Genomic DNA, 19,264 nt, shown 5'->3' with positions numbered 1-19,264 from the left:
GATTTTTTAAGAAATGTGTGATAGAACTAATCAGGGAAACCACCTGGACTTGGGAGTTTTCTTTGTGGGGATGTTTTCGATAAGAAATTAATTTTTGTGATAGACGTAAGGTTATTAAGATTTTCTATTTGATTTTGTATCAGTTTTAGTTGTATTTTGCAAGGAATTGGTTCATTTTATCAAAATTGACAAACTTAATGGCACATTTCCATGATATCCTTTTGAAATAAGTAGGATCTAGAAGTGATGGCCCCTCTTTTATTGCTGATATTACTAATTTGTGTACTAATTTGTGCTACCCCCCTTTTATTTCAGTCAATCTTGTTAGGGCCTTGTCAGTTTTACCATTTAAAATTCCAAAATTTAGCTTTATTATTTGTCTTTTCTATCCCATTAATTCTGATTTTATATTTATTATTTCTTTTTTTCCACTCGCTTTGAATTATTTTCCTCATCTTACTAGCCTCCTACAGTGGAAGCTTAAATCATTAATTTTGAACCTTTCTTCCTCTCAAAGACAAGCATTCAAAGTTAGAAATGTCTATCTAAGTAAGTGCTGCGTTAGCTACATTCTACAGAGTTTGGTATGCTATTTAGAAGTGCATTGTTTAATATTCAAGGCTTCTCTAGATCTCATTGTTACTGAATCTATAAATCCATTGTGGTCAGAAAACATGCTTTGTAAGACTGCAATCCTTTGAGATGATTTACTGAGCCTTGTTTCATTGTCTTGCATATGATCTATCTTGGTGATAACTCCGTGTGCACTTGAAAAAGAACATGTCTTTTATGGTTGGGGCTGTAATCTCTAAATGCCATGTAAGTGAATATGGTTGATATCACCACTCAGGTCTTCTACATCCTTACTGATTTTTTTCTTGGTCTAGTTGTATCAATTATTTAAGAGAGGAGAACTAAACTCTTCAGTTCTGTTTATGGAGTCTTTCTTGAGTTCCATCACTTTTTGATTCACGAACTTTTTTTGTTTGTTTGTTTTAATGTTTATTTTTGAGAGAGAGACACAGAGTGCGAGTGGGGGAGGGGCAGAGAGAGAGAGGCAGACACAGAATCCAAAGCAGGCTCCAGGCTCCGAGCTGTCAGCACAGAGTCCGACGCGGGGCTTGAACCCACAAACTGTGAGATCATGACCTGAGCCAAAGTCAGACGCTGAACCGACTGAGCCACCAAGACGCCCCTGATTCACAAATTTTTAAGTTCTGCTTTTAGGTATGAACCCTTAGAATGGTCTTCTTGATATATTTGTCTTTTTGTCGTGGTGAAATGTCCCTATCTCTGAAAATTCTTGTCTTGAAGATGACTTTATTCCAGCTATCACATGGTTAGTTTACATGGTGTATCATTTTCTGTCCTTTTACTTTCAATCTGCCTTTGTATTTAAAGGGTAGACTACATACAGCTGGCTCTTTTTTTCATCCAGTCTGACACTCTCTGACATTTAATGGGAATGTTGTCTATTTACATTTAGTGATTGATATGGTTGAGTTTCCATTTGGCTTCCCTCCCCATTCTGTATTGGTCTATAGTTTCATTGGGGGGGGGTGCTTTTATCAGGTTTTATATCCATGTTATAGTCACCTCAAAAACCCACATATTTTTTTTCTAAAACCTGTTTTATGAGGCTAATGTAACATTGATAATCAAGCCTAATGAAGAGGCAATGAGCAAGATTCTTAGCTTTGGGGTCTGTACCCTGTTGTACAATAGTTTATAATTTGCCCAATCTCTGATTCAGAAATTGGTCTGTTTTCATGTCCTTTCTCTACGGAAATCAGTTTTGTTCATCTTTTTCCTAGGAAATTATCCATTTCGTCTGTATTTCCAAACTTATTTGTGCCAAATAGTATAAAGTAAGCTTAATATTTTTCAGTGTTCTGCTGGTCTCTTTTTCATCTATGTTTTCTCTCCTTCCACACTTCCACCCAGTTTTTTATGTTGGCTTCCAGGCCCTCCACTGCCTCTTCCAGAATTTACAGATGCCATCGGGGGCTCCTTTTTTTTTACATTTCCCCCTTCTTGTGAATTGTGGCCTCTTGATCCCTCACTTTCTTCGTAATTTTTCAGTGCTTTAGCACAGGTCTTTTATACTTTGTCCAGATTTTTCCGAGTCCTCACCAAGAGGGTTGGTTTGAATTACATACTCCATCATTTTACTGAAAACAGAACTTTTATTATTAAAAAAAAAAAAAAAAAAAGGCTTAACAAAAATTTTGCGTACAAGACCTCTCTCTCCTCGGTGGAAAATTCAAACAACGTGTAAGTCTGGTACTGGGTCTGGGTCTAACCAGTATGAACCCTTTTACAAAATATGTTTGTAGAGTGGGGTTGTCTGGATTTGCTTTGGGGTTAATTTCCATTGATCCTTTCCACCAACCTCGGCTATGAAAGTGAAGTTGAGTAAGCCTGGTAGGGAAGAAAAGAATGCCGACTGGGTCCCTGGCAACTCAGCTCTTTACCACAGGAGGGCAGTCTGAACTGGAGACATCTGTAAACCATCACTGGGGCGCTGTCACCCGAGGAGCTCCCTGGATTCAGTTTAATGGTGGAAATCAGATTTCTGTAGTCAAGGAGGTAGAAGATACCTGGACAAGTAGAAGGCCTGCCTGGCAGTCGGGCTTGATTTTTGGGTAAGACTCGGCCCTTGCCAGGTAATGTGGCCATGGGAGATGAGTCACATCTCTTGAGTTATTTCGGCCGCCACCACCCCCTGCACATACACATCCATTAAGAATACGGAACACGTTCTGATCAGCATCTCTGTGGGAGGTTTTTGCCTTAATGTCTTTGTTTTTCTTGAAAGATATGAAGCAAACCATTCAACTAAAAAAAATATTCACGGAACAATGAAAAATGAAACTCCAAAGGGTTTATGCCAAAAAGCAAACCAGTCCTCTGCAGCCTAACTGGACAGGACCCAACAGGCTCGTTTGGATTCTCCTGTTCTCTGAAGCTGTGCATGTTTGTGTGTGTGTTGGGGGAAGGAGGACGGTAACAAAACCCAAGTACAGGCACCAAGGAAGCTGGGGGTCAGGGAAAGAGGTGTGACGCTGGCATCCAAACTTCAGGAAGCACACGGCCTCGAAAATGGTTCTGTATCCAAGGATCTCAGCAGCAAGAGTTAAACCATGAGTAGGCAGAATTTGTTGGTATAGAAGTTTTACCACTCGTGAGATACGGCAGAGCTCTCTTCCCAAGTACCTTTTACTCGTGTTTTCTCCCACAGTTCCTAGCAGTGTTCGCTTAGTATGAATATAGGGAATGAATTTATCACTGCTCTACTAGAGGAAAACTTTGTGGAATCTATACTCAATTAGTATGCCTAGTTACAAAACACAGTTTAACTACTTCTACGGCTCTTGACGAAACATAGTTTCAATACTATAATCCCCCCTTCACCTCTAGAGTTTTATAATCAGCTTTTTCAAACTTCTTCCCTTCTACTGTACATGAATAAGTTACAGTTTTGGAAGCTCTACAAAATTTATCTTGGCCTTCTTTCCAATGATGTCCTCATGCTAGATTGTATACTTATACACTGTTTTAAAAACCTGGTTGGGGGGGGCACCTGGATGGCTCAGTCAGTTAAGCTTCCAACTCTTGATTTTGGCTCAGTTCATGATCTTACAGTTCGTGGGTTTGAGCCCCACACTGGGCTCTGCATTGACAGCACAGAGCCTGTTTGGGATTCTCTCTCTCTCTCTCTCTGTCCCTCCCCTGCTCACATTTCCTCTCTCTCTCAAAATAAATATTTAAAAAAATAAGAAAAATAAATAAAAATTTGGTTAAATATTTACGTAATCCTGGCTTTTAAAAAAGTCTGTAGGGGCACATGGGTGGCTTAGTCGGTTAAGCATCCGACTTCAGCTCAGGTCACGATCTCGCGGTCTGTGAGATAGAGCCCCGCGTCGGGCTCTGGGCTGATGGCTGAGAGCCTGGAGCCTGCTTCTGATTCTGTGTCTCCCTCTCTCTCTGCCCCTCCCCCAATTCATGCTCTGTCTCTCTCTGTCTCAAAAATAAATAAACTTAATAAAAATAAATAAAAAGTTTAAAAAGTCTCTAATGAACACCCATGTGGATTTTTGCAGTATTACTGGGTCAGGTCAACATCTGTCACAGTGTGTGTATTTTGCAGGGTGACAAATTAAAAAATCAGTAACACTGCATTCTATATTTAATAATTACAGTAAAAATGTTTTTATTCACATAAAATTTTTTAATCATAAGCAAAGTCATTCACTATGGATTCAAACAATATAGTCAAAATATATTTTACTTCAACTTAAGGCACCACATAAAGACTTCTTTAAAGCATACTCATGTCATTTTATTTACACGCTATTTTAGGAAATGACTATAAAATCCACACCTTCCATCTCATCTTTGTCCTTCACTTGTAACTTTATGCATTCGCAATGAAGCAAAACCTCCAAATAAAAGGAATTAAATGCCATCATCCTTAAATCTTACCAGATATGGACAAGAGGGGGAGCCACCCAAGAACGATACAAAGGCATGTTTAATCCTTTAATATTCCAAGAATTTATCTTTAAATTCTTATACCAAGCTTGATGAAACCGTAACACAAGGCCTACAATACAGAGCACTGGAATAATTTACCTTCGAATTCTATTGCCGTTTACCAGAACTCGCACCTTAATAACAGCAGAACTGTCCTTATAAATGTACTTATTCCGGAAGGCAGCTATGCTCATCACTATACCACCAACGCATAAATGTACTTACTCTGAATTCACTCACTGAATGAACAAAAACTACTTAATAAAAAGTGTTCCTGGGGCACCTGTGTGGCTCAGTCAGTTGAGCGTCCGACTTCGGCTCAGGTCATGATCTCACAGCTTGTGGGTTCGAGCCCCGCATCGGGCTCTGTGCTGACAGCTCAGAGCCTGGAGCCTGCTTCGGATTTTGTGTCTCCCTCTGTCTCTGCCGCTAACCCACTCTCATTCTGTCTCTGTCTCTCTCAAAAATAAACATTAAAAAAAATTTTTTTTAAAAGTGTTCCTATTACCTTTGAGTATTGTTGTCATCAACAGTTAAGTGTTTCCCAGAGCCAAATACTTCCTATCACCCAGAAAACATGTCAGGACATATAGGAGTCACTTATTTAACAAAATCCACACCAAAACCTTAATGTAAAGGGCTGGCTTCGCTAAAAGATTTTCTCAGAGCACGAGAGGAGTCATTGGCTTTAGCGATGGTAATTTTTCAAAGATACAAATGAATTAACACAAAGTTCAATAATATATAAACGTCTCTTTGAGCAAATAAATACTGTTTTGTCCCATCAGCATATATACATAAAAAATTTTACAATTTTAATTAAAGTTAATATTTTGAGAATGGAATGAAAGACAAATATGTAAAGGTCTTATTCAAAAGGGTAAGACACTGACAGGCTCTTTCATCCTGTATGAAGTCCACTCACAGGCTGGATGCTGTGTATAGATTTCTGAAACTCCTAACCACCAAACTAATGCGATCACGAAAACTCACGGCATTGTAGGGACCAAGCTCTATTGGGCTAGTATGAAATATTCTATTTTAGATACTTCAAAATGTGTCTACTGTTTTAAATGTGGCTGTTCCAGTCTTTTTTTTTTTTTAATGGAAATTGAAATAGAAAATTTTCTTTTATTTTGTTCAGAAAAACTATTAACTTTAGGGTAACTTTCATGTGAGGAAAAAAAATCAAAATTTGTCAAAAAGCAAAATTAGTCCTATTGGTTTTATTTCATTTGTTTATTATGCTGTTCTTAACACAGTCTACTTATGACCAATAGCATGGACTATTTATGCAGGTTGTAGAAATGCTTCTCAAGAACCCCCAAAACAATAGGCATCAAATGCTAAGATCACAAAATTAGCAGTGACCAAACAGGATGCATTATATGTTTGATGACTGGCAGCATTTTTTACTATCATAGAAAATCAACATTTAACTGGGCTGTATATTTGCTGTAGATAATTTATTTTTATCTGAAAGACAGTTACCCAGTTTATTTTATATTGTCAACACTTTCAAGTTCACACTATTAATGGCCTGCCTCAGGTCCTGATGGATGGTTCTTAAAGCCAGTTTTTTCTTTAACAGATACAACTCAGTTTCCGCATATTAATTTTGATTATTAGAAAGTACCACCTAGCAAGGTAGGATGGTGATTCTTCACAGCAAATCCTTAGCTCTGAACACGTATGTTTACGAAAATAGGAGCAGAGTGATTATTTCTGTGAACCAAACACTGAAAAAAAAGTCAGAGGTGGCACTCAGGCTACAGAATGTTAACAGTGCTTAGAGTTTAAGCTTAAATTCTGCCACTTAACATATGAATAGTGGAAAAGATCAAAAGATACCAAATCCCATGCCTAAAAAGTAGGCATAATGTCCCAAAGGTTAGGTATCAAAATCTCTCTTCCTCGTCCTGACCCAATTGAAACCAGATTTGTATTCAGGTCATCAGTTTTTCTGCAGGACTTGATACCTCTGGCTATAATAAACATGAGAAAGTAAAAAATGGTAACAAAAGCTGATGAATTTTCTTCAGTTAGGATTTTAGCTTGTGAGTCAGAAGAAAGTAAACAAATATGAAGTGCAATTATACCGTCTGCCTGACAGCCACGTTCTGTGGAAGTCAGCCTACAGACCAGCCTACCTCTGACACTTTCTGTAAGTCACAGGAAGTCTGCATACTTGTGCACACAAACACACTTGCGCACACACAAATGAATAACTTACACGAAGGCGCTAAGCACAAACAGAGGAAAGCAATTCTATTTTCTTAGTTTCTTATTAGCAACAATCTTCAAAAGAGATCTTTTGAGGCTTCAACAGCTTACAGGTCTAAACAAAGACGCAATGGTAGAGACTGAGGCTTTGTATCACATGGTCTTTGTGTTGTGTTTTATAATAGCTTTTCTTAAAATAATTTCTTCACGTGCTAGATCTGTTCTGCCTGGTTAACTGATTTTATTAACCATCACAGAGGTTTTCCTACGTCACAGGTGAACTTAGGATACAAACTCTATTAAGGTTAAGAAGTATAAAAATATAGAAAACTTTTCCTTCCTGATACACAAAATCCTCTAACTGCATAAAGATTTCTGTTGTTTCGGTTACAAATATAAAAATTTATTAGAAAAGCATGCCTACTACATTTTGGTATGTTTTCCTTTAAAATTGTGTCAAATCTTCATTGCAAGAAAAAGGCAGAGGCAGTATTTTTCTTAAAAAAAGTTTCTAGTTAGAGAACTCGGTGGTGTTAACCAATGATTTACTAGCAATTTTAACTATGGTCACGGTTGTTCTGTATTAGCTGATGCACCAAAACAAAGCACAGGGAAAAACAAAATAACTCTAGCATGCTTGGTCTAAGTTCTTTGTCTTTCAAAGTAGATTTTTCATAGTTATAACACCATCCCTTGAATGTATCCTTGGTTTCATGTATAATTAAAGATACTCTGTATAAATTCCAGCAAGCATTACTCAATTAGGGGATCATCATCGTCTTCTTGCAGCTGAAGTCGGGAAAACGGACGGGGTACAGACAGTCTATTCTGCATGATTATTATGAGGCCCGTTAGCGTGGTTAAGACCAAGAGCGCACCGATAACAATTCCAACGGCTTCCGGGAGATTAATGCACCACTGGTCAACTAACAAACACTTAGTGTGACCAAAGGTTCCGTTATTGGGACGTGGTTTTAATCCCAGGATGTGGCACATCATTGGGTAAATATCCACACTGTTAATTGTGTTGTGTTTGTAGCCTTTGTGAAATGCAGGTCCGTGGGCAGCTAGAAACGGATGCATACTAGACAAAGAATTATCATAACCATGGTCACCTACTGAAAAAAAGAACAAAATTATGTTAGTTCTTAACAGAAAGAATGATCTTTCTATTACAAAATAACTTGCTTCCAACGGAAATATGCTGATTCTTGCCAGTGTAATTCCCATCTGTTAAAATTAATTCCAATTAATTTGGACCAGATGGGGCTAGAAATAAAATTTTCTATTTTTTTCAACTCAGCCATGTCCCCATTTCACACAGACACACATACCGCTTTTCCCAACTGGTCATGACCTGAGACTTTAAAACTATTTCTTGACTTCAGGTACCTATCTTTCAGTTCTGGCCCCACTTACTTCACCCTTCAATTTCCAGAACCGTCTGCATGCAAAGAGCACGAGTGATTATAAAAGAAAAAGAGTGGGTGGGCTGAGGGTCCTAAATAACTGGAGAGCAAAAGTGAGTGCGTCCAGTGAATGGGGAAGAAGTGAATCTGCAGCCTTACCCACGTCAGTTGCTCCCGTGATAAGAGACGGGATGATACAATATACTGATTTCCTGACAGTTAATGAACACCTTAACATCCGGAGGCCACAGAATTGAGAATACAGAAGGGATTCTTGTACTGAATGTGAAGTCTAACCAGATCACCAACCTGTAACTCCAAATCTAACTCAAAGGAAAACATGACAGGATAGTCTCTGATATGACCCCAACACCAGAATCTCAGGTTTTGGCTTTGTGTTGGCAAATATTCCCTTTTAACGTACACCAGTTGGATTTGATAAGCTCCTGGTTTCATATGAAGTGCAAATGACTGAGTGGAAGGTAGATCAGTTTTTGTTATATTAGCCTTTAATTTTATGTTTGAAATATTTCATAATAAAAATAATGCATGTGATCAATATAATAAAAACAGAAGAAAACTCTATATATAGACATTATGATTTCAGCAGTATAAAAATATACGTGTATATGTAACAGCAAAAAAGTATAGAAGGGGGAAACTCCCACAATTCACATCTGTCTATACCTTTGTATGGAGGGATTATGGATAGTTGGTTTTTTTTTCTCGTTTCTAAACTTTTCTGTATTTTCTCAGTTTTCAACAGTGAGTATATAAGCGTAAAGAACATATAAATTCCAATAACCATTATCTTATCCTTGTCTGAAGCTTCTGATGTGCTGTAGATCAGGGGTCTGCATATGACAGCCCCTGGACAAATTCAGTCCCCTACCTGTTTCAGTAAACAAAATTTCACCCCCCATGTCAGTTCGTTTACATAATGTCTAGGGCTACTTTCCCGCTGCAAAGGCGCAATTGAGTAGCTGAGATGGAGACCAGCTGCCTTATAAAGCCTACATATTTACTATCTGGTCTTTTACAGAAATGTTCTGACTCCTGCTACAGACTTGTACAAAGCCAGATTTTTTTTTAAAGTATTCAAATTGAACTTAACATATGGATGAATAAGCTTGGGTTCAGGGAAGACCTGTAACTCTCCCCTATTATTTCCTTAGCTTCAGGAGAGATTTTGATACACCTGTTTTGTGTACTTGGTAGGTTTTTGTTTGTTTACCTTCTGAATCTTTCCCAGTGTTCCAAAGAGCAACAGCACTCAGGTAAACGACTTCATCACTGGGGAAAGACTTTGGGATACTTGGACAATGTTTATTAATGCACACAAAAAATAAACAGGCATTTGAACTATCGAATCTGTCCCCTTTTACCGTTTCTTTACTTCTCTGCCATTTTCTACAAGTCAAGAGAACCAACCTTGAACGTTACTGACAGTAACTGCAATGTGGGTAAGAAAGTACATCTACACCTTTGCCCTCAAGGTCACCCACCCTTCTCTAAAGGTGAAATACGGTTTTAAATTGCTGTTGAATGAAAACCTACGAATTATCCAGTCAAAAAGTGAACTGATTATACAGTGTTAAAGTCTCTAAATCAAAGCACCCTGTTAAGAGAAATACGTCACAATGTGTGATTTATCCCCAGGATACAACAGATATATCCTAAATACTTACATTTTGGTAATGATTTATTTAACACAATTGTCCAGCCTTCATCAGCAACCAAAATAATAGGCTGAATTCGATTATTATGTTGGTAATGAAATCTGGCAGGAATGTCTTCTTTGAGATAAACATTCATGTGAGGGCTACAGACTTTCAGTTTGTTATAAACCTCTGTTGTATCTGGAAGAAAAAGGAAACAGTAAAGGAAAAAAAATCACAATTGAATGATAAGGAAAATAAGTATTTCTAACTAGAATAATTGGAAATAAATTCTGAACAATACCATCGATTAAATCACTTTTAATTCTTAAAAATTCAGAGCAATAATAATTATGTGACATTGTTGGGGATGGACAGACAGACACACACACACTTCTATCTTTCCAAGCATTCACATATCTCTTTTTTCATTTTGTGACTCTCCCTGGTAGGCTTTTATACAAAAGGGGACAATTTTTATGTATAGCTTCCTAAGAAAAGATGAAATAATTACATATTATTACGAATTCTAAGATCAGTAGACAAAGAATATATCTCACACAAATATCCAAGTTGTTTTCAAAGGACAACAATGTCCTTTTCCATTAGTGTGAATAATGAAGAAACACATCAAAAAGCAGAGAAATAATCTCCTTGAACATGAACCTTAAACTAACTGCTTCAAGACTTACAAATTAAGGGGAAAAACCCAGAATCTCACTCTGAGCAAGTTTACGAATATATGGTACCGTACTACAGAAAGCCAGAGCCGCATTCTTTGACACGCCCTCCTCCTCGTTCAATCGCCCCCTTCCCAAATATCCCTCAGCTAAAAGTTTACTTACTTATTTTAGGAAGTACAGCGGCAACTGGAGTCAAATCTATAAGAGCGTAGCTTGAATTATCAATGCAGCGATCCAAGTTGATCAGTCTGTCCTTAGAGCACTGGGTCATCCCATGATCACTTGTAATGATCACATTCAGATTTTCCCACAATCCTAGCACCTTGAGTTTGTGGACTAGCTCACCAATAAGGTCATCTATTTCTTTCAACACTCTGTACATGTTTTCTTTATCTTCGGGTCCATATCTGTGGCCACTTGCATCTGGTTCTTCCCAGTAGAGGGTTGCAAAGGTGACTGGTGGATTTGAATTGATGAGCCACGTGGTAATATTATTTAGTCTCTCCTCAAATGACACTGAAGAGCTATAATTCATAAAATAGGAAGGTGTGGTATTGTGAATGGGCACGTCAGTACCAGGCCACATAGCAGCAGCACTGGATCTGTTTTCCTGAAGCTGATTGGTCACCCAAATAGGTACTGCCTCATTCCACCAAAAAGGATCCTTGTCATCAAGGTCAGAAAAATGTTTCTTCGTGATTACGTCATACATGGAATTAGCCACAATGCCATGGCTTTCTTCATACAAGCCTGTCACGATACTGTAGTGGTTTGGAAATGTTTTTGTGATAAAAACATTTTTAACATGTTCCACCAGGACTCCTTCTTTGATAAAATTCTGGAGATGGGGAAATTCATAGTTCTGTAGATAGTCAGCTCTGAAACCATCAAAGGACACCAGTAGTAACTTGGGTGGCAAACTATGGGAAGAGTTACCTCTACAACCAGTTATAAGTCCAGAAAATAAAAGTATTACTAATAACTTCATAATGAATGTGTTGAAGGAGAGCAATCAGGGTTCCTAAAATATAAAAACACAGTTCATAAGTAGTAGTGCTGCTTTGATTTGGATTCAGTTTCAGAAGTTTAGCCATCAGGAGAAGAGAATCAAAATTTACAAACTTTCATATACCAGCTTTATATCTACTCAAAATTACATAGTGCCATTTACTGAAAGATAATTGAATAAAGCTAAAATTGGGGGCGAAAACTGTCTTTACTTGTCCAATTTCCTACTTATGTATGTCCTGCTCCACCCACCCTTCATGCTCTGAAGGGGATACAGACCGCTCTTACACTCCACACAGATATTCCTGTCTGGTCGCCTTGCTTGTCTGTAGTAGCAGAAATTATCCTAAAAACTTAATAAGAACAGGGGCACCGGGCTGGCTCACTCAGTGGAACACGAGACTCTTGATCGCAGGGTATAAGTTCAAGCCCCATGTTGGGTGTAGAGATTACTTAAAAATAAAATCTTGAAGAAAAAAAAAGACTTCTTAAGAACAGATAAAAGAAAGAAAAATGATCCCTTTGCACAAAACAGAAATAATACCAAGCCTTCAGGGGCTCCAGAGGAGATTATTTTTCCAGTTTAATGACAAGTACTCTATGTTCCTTTTATCTTTTTTTTAATGTTTACTTATTTATTTTGAGAGAGAGAGCACGCATGTGTGAGCACAGGGAGAAAGCATCCCAAGCAGGCTCCACGCTATCAGCACAGAGCCCAATATGGGGCTTGATATCAAGACTCTGAGATCATGACCTGAGCCGTTATCAAGAGTTAGACGCTCAACTGACTGAGCCACCCAGGCGCCCCCCACCCCCAAGTTCCTTCTAACCCACAGAGATAAGTGGTGGAAATGTTACCATATTGGCTCATCACCAGTTCCTGTTGAAGATACTGGCAGGAAAAGAAGGATAAGAAATAAATATTACTTGAGTAAAAGATCTCGTCTCAATCTATACGTTCCCAGTATTTACATGAGGTTGACAGACAAAGCCTACAGGGACTTGGATGCTGTACTAACTTCTGAAGAAATCCAACAGCTGCTGAAATGACTTTCATCACCATATCCCTTAAACTTCCTTTTTACTATCAACAACATAACCATTCTCCCTAATACCCCAGGCTCATAGCTCTCCCTGATTTTTCATTATTTTTTTCTGACAATCCACTGATTATAAAAATAGCTTTCCCATAATAAATCTCCCTGCCTTCAGTCTCTATCATCTTTGGTCCTTAAGAAAGCAGGGTAGGTGATTTAAGCAGGATGGTCCACTTTAGATGGAGGGGATATCTCTTTCATTGCAATAGGAGAGAGAGGGAGCAAAGGCTAAGTTAGCTAACAGGTGTGAGGGCTGGAGATGAAGGGAGCTGCATTCTCTGTGTTCCAAGAGGCAGGGGTGATTATTGAGAGCGAGTAGGGTGGTAAAAGGTTCAGGGTTTTGAGAATCACAGAGAATGTCTGAAGTGGCCAACGTGGAGAACGGGAGAGGGTACAGGGAAACAGTGAGGACTGGTGGTCAAAGTTGACAGCGGGCGTCATGAATTGTTAGAGACACTGTTGACCGGTTTTTTCTAGCAATTCGGCCGCCCCAGCACAGGCATGAACAGGCAGCCGATCCTGCCTGCGCATGAGACTCTGCCAGAAACTGAAGTATAATGAAGGAAGCTGAAGGTCCTCGGGAGTGACTGAAGTCTGAACTGCAGCGCTTAAGATGAAACCGATACAGATGTGCGAAGTGGAAAGGCTCCTGGACTGGAGGTTCTTTTCTTTTTTTTTTTTTAAGTTTAGTTATTTTGAGAGAGCGAGCAAGAGCATGTGCGTGTAAGTGGGGAGGGGCAGAGAAACACAGGGACAGGATCAAAAGTGGGCTCTGTTGTGACAACAGAGAGCCCGATCTGGGGCTCACACCCACGAACCGAGAGATCATGACCTGAGCCGAAGTTGGTGCTTAACCGACTGAGCCACCCAGGTGCCCCCCGACCGGAGGTTTTGAAGGAAGCTGCAAGAATGTGAGACTGTGGTCAGAGTGAGGTGAGTGAAGTCACTATTTCAGAGTAAGACCCAAGGTATGGCTGCCAGAGAGGCGGGGGGTGGGGTATGTGCCTGGAGGTCCCAGGTATAAGCAGCAGTGAGCTGACATGATGATTAAGTTCATGAGCCGTTTGTGTGTTCTTCTTTCTCCCAACTAAACCGCAATGACTTGAAGACAGAGACTTTCTTTCCTTCAAACACACCACCAGGTAGATGATCTTTGTATGTACAGTCATTCAAACGTTTGTTGACTGAAGCTGTGACCCTCTCGGAACCAGGGGACTCAACAGTTGCAAACATCAGAAAGGCACAGAATCTTGTCCGTGAGGATCTCTGGGCCTGCAAAGTCTACCATTTTAACCCGAGATGGGCTACCTTCTGGGTGTGGTGCACGGACCATCCGTTGCTGATGCCATCCAGGAAACCAAAACCAGTACAGAATGGCAAAATCAAATCACTGCTCCAAAGAAAAGAGTTAAGAGACACTCTGCACAGACACAGCCCCGGCTACAGCTCAGCAATATCAACTCTCAAGAATCGAGACAGACAGCAGCATTTCTCTTTCCATTCAGTATTTGGTGCTCCTGACCTAGTGTTTAGGCACAACTCGCCTCCTCCCTCGGACCATCAGCACAAGTGCGGCCATACCACAATGCTGTGCAGGCTGCTGCCCTGGGTTCCAGCAACCTTAGAACTTGCGTGGAGACCATGAAAGCTGAACTTGGCGGATTCCCTGTTTTCTCTTGCGGGACAGCTACATTCCCAGGCACAAATGTTTGTTTCCAGAAAGAGTGAACTACAACAGCAAACAGGTGGTGCGGTATCTTACAGACACTCCCAAATACGTTTTTTAAAACCATAATCTACTGCCCTGGCTCTTTCCCTCAGGAACCAGTTGACATTCGCCACCAATCCCACCGCACAGGCAGCTCTGCAGGCAAGTCAGGTCTGATGTACACCAGGCCGAATGCACTCTCTGCACCTCCAAGTCTTTTTCCTTTCCTTAGGTCCCCAAACCTGCAAAACAGCCTCCCCGTTGTCTCACCACAGAGCTGCCCTGGGTAAAGCATCTGTTGCCAGCCTTGTCAATTCTCTTTGCATATCATCTATGACAGCACAGTAGACCTAAAAATCACTGAGGGAAGCTCCTTACAAGTGCAGCTGCCCAGTCTTTACACCGGGAAAATTCCGGCTCAGTCAAGCTGGAGTAAAAGCCAGGAACTTGCATTTTGAACACTGTATGGCAGAGCCATACAATGGAATATTATTTGGCAATAATGGGGCGCTTGGGTGGCGCAGTCGGTTAAGCGTCCGACTTCAGCCAGGTCACGATCTCGCGGTCCGCGAGTTCGAGCCCCGCGTCGGGCTCTGGGCTGATGGCTCAGAGCCTGGAGCCTGTTTCCGATTCTGTGTCTCCCTCTCTCTCTGCCCCTCGCCCGTTCATGCTCTGTCTCTCTCTGTCCCAAAAATAAATAAACGTTAAAAAAAATTTTTTTTTAAAAATAAAAATAAAAAATAAAATAAAATAAAATAAAATAAAATAAAATAAAATAAAATAAAAAGGAATGAACATACGCTACAACTTGGGAGAAACCTTGAAGCATTATGCGAAGTCAAAGAAGGCGCTCACAAAAGATCTCTTACTGTAGGAGTTTTTAGAGGAAATACCTAGGATAAGCAAATCTCTTCGAGATGGAAAGTACATTAGTAGTGCCTGGGCCAAGGGGCTGGGGAGAAATGACGAGGAAATTCCAATGGGCAGGAGGTATCTTTTGGGGGTGATGAAACTGCTCTCATATTGACTGTGGTGATGGCTCCAGGACTCCACAAAACTGTTCACTTTAAATGAGTGAACTGGATAATATGTGAATTCTATCTCAATAAAACTATTGTATTAACATCAACAACAAAAAAGGAGGGAATGAAATTGTCATCTTAAAAGCATCTGAAATGCCCTGCCAGAAAACGGGAAACATCTTTGATGTCTCAATTTACCTCCAAAATTGTGTGAAATCTGTACTCCATAATACAGACCTGGGGTGTTTTAACATGAAAATGTCTTATACCACCTTCCAAATGCAAAAGGACAGCAAAACGAAAACCTGTGTCTGACCCTCTTTCTCAAAAAACATACAAGTCAAAATCTTTCTTCTGCAAACCTTGAATGAAAAGGATGTTCAAGGTATACGTGCTATTTATCCTGGGGTTCAGGAATGTGTTAGCACACTGTTAGGATCCTCGTCCCCAGGCTTAGAGGCACAGAGTGGAAAGACTGTAGGCTCCGAATTCAGAATGATCCCAGAACTTGAGCTCACATTTAGTAGATGGGCAACAGTGGGAAGATTTAACTTCTCTCAGATTTAGTTTCGGTGTTTGTGAGATGGGGGTGCATACAGTGTTACAGGACAGGCTCTCACGTTTAAGTTTCCCTTTATCCATTTGAGTTACAAAGCTGTTATGTTAGGAGAAAGTCTGTACTACGATGGGCAGAATAATTAGAAATAATTTAGTCCAACCCCTTCTTTTTACATGTAAGGGAGCTGAAGTCCAGTGATTGGCCAAGCTCAGAAAGCAATTTAGCAGCTTTACTACGCCCTTACTAATTCACGCCCTCAACAAGTTTACGAGTCTAGTAACAGCGAGTTCACAAAACTAGTAATAAACTCCCAACAATTACCAAAACCTTTCATGTCAGAGCATCCTTCATTAACAGTGCCCATATCTACGTCTACTGCCTTCTGTTTCGTTCTAACAGGGGGTGTCAATCTCTTAGCAACAAAATACCGGTGAGAAGTTCTCAAGTAATTTTCAAGAACTCAAAATCACTATACGTTATGTATTACTAAACTTTGAGAAAAATTCTGTAATTTTTCAAACCAAAAAAAAAAAAAAATAGCAGAGGGAAGAAAAAAAAGCAGACTCATCCGGACTATATTCAAACATCCCAACAGCAACCAGAAGTAGTAAGTAGTTGTCTTCAATTCAGGGGACAGAACATGCTCCAAGTCTTCTGGGATGATTTTTTTTTACCTGGGTGGAATGCATGTCAGACAATTCGCACTGGCATTCTTAGCCCGTGTGAAGTTGGGAGAGGAGACTGTAACAGTTACAGGAAATGGTGAAAGGTATTTGTCACCATTAGCTGGCCATCTGCTCTGTCACACAAAAGCTCTATTCTAAAGACTTCACAAATATGTATAATTAAACTTTTATACAGCTTTAAAACAAAATAACATTATTGTCTATGGGCCTGGGGAACTTTGGTGATTTCCTCTAGATTATTATTATTTTCTTGGTGTTTAAAGAAAAAAACGTAACTCCTCTTTAGAAGATTTACTCAGTCTTAAAAATTCTAGGAGTCTAAGTTATTCTCCAATTTTCAAGGGCTCACAAAATTTTCTAGTGTCTTCAAAACAGCTACTTCTTGTGTTTCTTGTGTTCTCATCAAAACTTCTCCCAAATTACTTTGTGGCTATACTCAAATACTTAAAACAGCTCCTCCTTGCTTTCAAGTGAGTTTAATTTCCTTAAAATAGCTTGGAACAACCTCTGGGGGGAAAGGAAGAAAGGAAAGAAAAACCGTAACATTAAAACCAACAGCTGACTTCCTATAACACTGGGCAAGTGTTCAGGCTTCAGTCCAGCAGATCACCTGGTGGTTAAGCAAAACCATTCTGGGGTCTGGGCCGGTATAAACCTGAATCTGTTTGTCACTCGCTGCACAATGCTGAACGTCTCTTCACTTCTCTGAGCCTGAATTTCCTCATCTATATAAATGGGACGCTATTATCTCATAGGGTTGCTGTACCGAGAAAAGGAAGCATTGTTTGGAGAGTGCTTAACAGGGCGTCCAGCCTATAAAAAGCACGTAAATGTGATCTTTGCTAACTGGTTTTCTAGGAAATTAGTTCTTACATTTGATTATATAATGACCATGAGCTGTGATCTAATATTCAGATGCAAACGCCCACCCCGCCGCCCGCCTCCCCTCTTTGTCAACGCTGCCCACCTTCGCTGCGGTCAGCCCACTGCCCTCCCCGCCCTTCACACCACAGTCTCCCCCCCGCCCCCGCCCCCTTCCCAAAGCACCTGCCAACTGCTCTTTCCGCCTCCCACACGCCCTCTGCCTCGCTGTGCTCAGCTCGGTCCCTGCGCCTCCGGGTCCCTTCGGGGACGTCCCCGCCAGCTCCCCTGAGGCTGGGAGACGGGAGGGGAGGGGGTTCTCACCACCTCCAGTGTCAAATCCCCTGGCGACTGAGGACGTGGTGGCATTTCCCTCCGGAAGGCGGGCGCGCTAGGCTCACACTCACCCGCTGCCGGCACGCGGAACTCAGAACTGTCGGCACGCGGCGCTCGTGGATCCTGGGGGCAAGGGAGACCCGAAGGGACACCGGCGAGGCAGAAATCTTCTTAAGGCGCCTGCGCAATGGCGGGCGCTCCAGCCGCGGTTGTCAACAGCCCCAACCTCCTCGAGAACCGCTTGGCTGGGGCCGCTACGGATTGTGCGCAGCCGCCCGGCGCGCGACAGCGGAACCTGCTGCCAACCAGCTGGAACCCGGCGGGCGGCGGGGGCTGAGACGTTTCCTCTGATTGGTTCCCGGAGCCGCGTTAAATGTAACTTCCTTTGCGATTGGTTAGATTCAGGTACCACCTGGAGACTTCTGCTTCGGTGGGTTAGCATTGGACCTCGAAGAGGTTCTTTTCTATCTTCCACCACGCCCCTTTCATATCATCCTAGGGCGAGGTGCCCTTCAGGGGAGCTGAAACCCAAGGGGTCCAGGAAAGGCCTCTGGCTGTTGCTTCGCCCCCAGTTAATACGCACCTGTTGGCTTCGGTGTCCGCAGGAAAAACGACTTTGGCTGCACCAGAGCCCAGCCCATGTCTGGAGCAGCTTCAGCCACTTCTAATGAATTGGAATAAATACGATGTGATTCTACCCAAAGCACCTGTTTTACTGGAAAAGTGAGCACCTTTACAAGGGACGTTGAGTACTAGGCAGTTTACACGTTAGGTTACAAGAAACACAGAAACACGATCCTTGTGGTAGGGAGCCAGCTGAGAAATGGGCACCTCTTTCAACAGATACATAGGGGACTGTCCTCCTGCCTTTAGTTGGAAGCTTTGTCAAGCGGAAGACTGCAACTTTAAACTTACTACTGGAAAGAATACCAAAAAGAAGTAGATTTATTTGTTAACACTTGGGTCACCCTGGTATACTTAGTAAAGAGTGGATAGTATCTCCTCTCTTTGTATTTGCGGTGCCAAATACAGAACCTGGAGCAGAAAAGGTACCTACTAAATGTTTATTGAATTTAATGGAGCTTTTGATTCATTTGGTTCTTGCCTTCCCTCACTTTAAAATACAAGCTCCAAGGGGCGCCTGGGTGGCTCAGTGGCTTAAGTGTCTGACTTCTGCCCGGGTCATGATCTCACCCTCTGTGGGTTGGAGCCCTGCCTCCGGCTCTGTGCTGACAGCTCAGAGCCTGGAACCTGCTTCAGATTCTGTGTCTCCTTCTCTCTCTGCCCCTCCCATGCTTGTGCTCTGTCTGTGTCTCTCAATAATAAATAAACTTAAAAAAAAAAAAAAAACAAAGCTCCAAGAAGGTATTTTCTTTCATATTCAATACTGTAGCCCCAGTGGGTACTTTAAAATATGCAATTAAATGAATTAAGAATGTGAATCATATGTTAATTATTTTCAGGCATTGAGGATTTCC

At 41.0% G+C, this 19,264-nt stretch overlaps 1 protein-coding gene across 3 annotated transcripts; it reads right to left on the bottom strand.

The window, feature by feature from the left end:
- Positions 1 to 4,196: 4,196 nt before the first annotated feature.
- On the bottom strand, positions 4,197 to 18,078 carry ENPP4 (ectonucleotide pyrophosphatase/phosphodiesterase 4). 3 transcript variants are annotated; one of them, XM_047859753.1, is made up of 5 exons: positions 17,858 to 18,078; positions 12,376 to 12,409; positions 10,672 to 11,530; positions 9,857 to 10,027; positions 4,197 to 7,877 (listed from the first exon to the last, which is right to left on the bottom strand). In XM_047859753.1, the coding sequence occupies exons 3-5, from the start codon at positions 11,495 to 11,497 to the stop codon at positions 7,513 to 7,515; spliced, it is 1,362 nt and encodes a 453-aa protein (XP_047715709.1). In that variant the 5' UTR covers positions 11,498 to 11,530; positions 12,376 to 12,409; positions 17,858 to 18,078; the 3' UTR covers positions 4,197 to 7,512. The 3 variants fall into 3 exon arrangements, with proteins under 3 accessions (XP_047715709.1, XP_047715708.1, XP_047715711.1); XM_047859752.1 differs by lacking the exon at positions 12,376 to 12,409; XM_047859755.1 differs by lacking the exons at positions 12,376 to 12,409; positions 17,858 to 18,078 and adding an exon at positions 17,637 to 17,847.
- Positions 18,079 to 19,264: the final 1,186 nt, after the last annotated feature.

This window comes from Prionailurus viverrinus, chromosome B2 (assembly GCF_022837055.1).
Source record: "Prionailurus viverrinus isolate Anna chromosome B2, UM_Priviv_1.0, whole genome shotgun sequence".
NCBI lineage: Eukaryota > Metazoa > Chordata > Mammalia > Carnivora > Felidae > Prionailurus > Prionailurus viverrinus.
This window is presented reverse-complemented; position numbering and strand designations above follow the sequence as displayed.

What these genes read in the sequence shown, in the direction of transcription:
- ENPP4 (XM_047859753.1), bottom strand. Translation starts at nt 11,497, where the DNA reads ATGAAGTTATTAGTAATACTTTTATTTTCTGGACTTATAACTGGTTGT. An exon ending in CGCTGTACTTCCTAAAATAA is followed by an intron (nt 10,028 to 10,671) that starts GTAAGTAAACTT and finishes TTTTTCTTCCAG; the next exon opens with ATACAACAGAGGTTTATAAC. An exon ending in AAATAAATCATTACCAAAAT is followed by an intron (nt 7,878 to 9,856) that starts GTAAGTATTTAG and finishes TCTTTTTTTCAG; the next exon opens with TAGGTGACCATGGTTATGAT.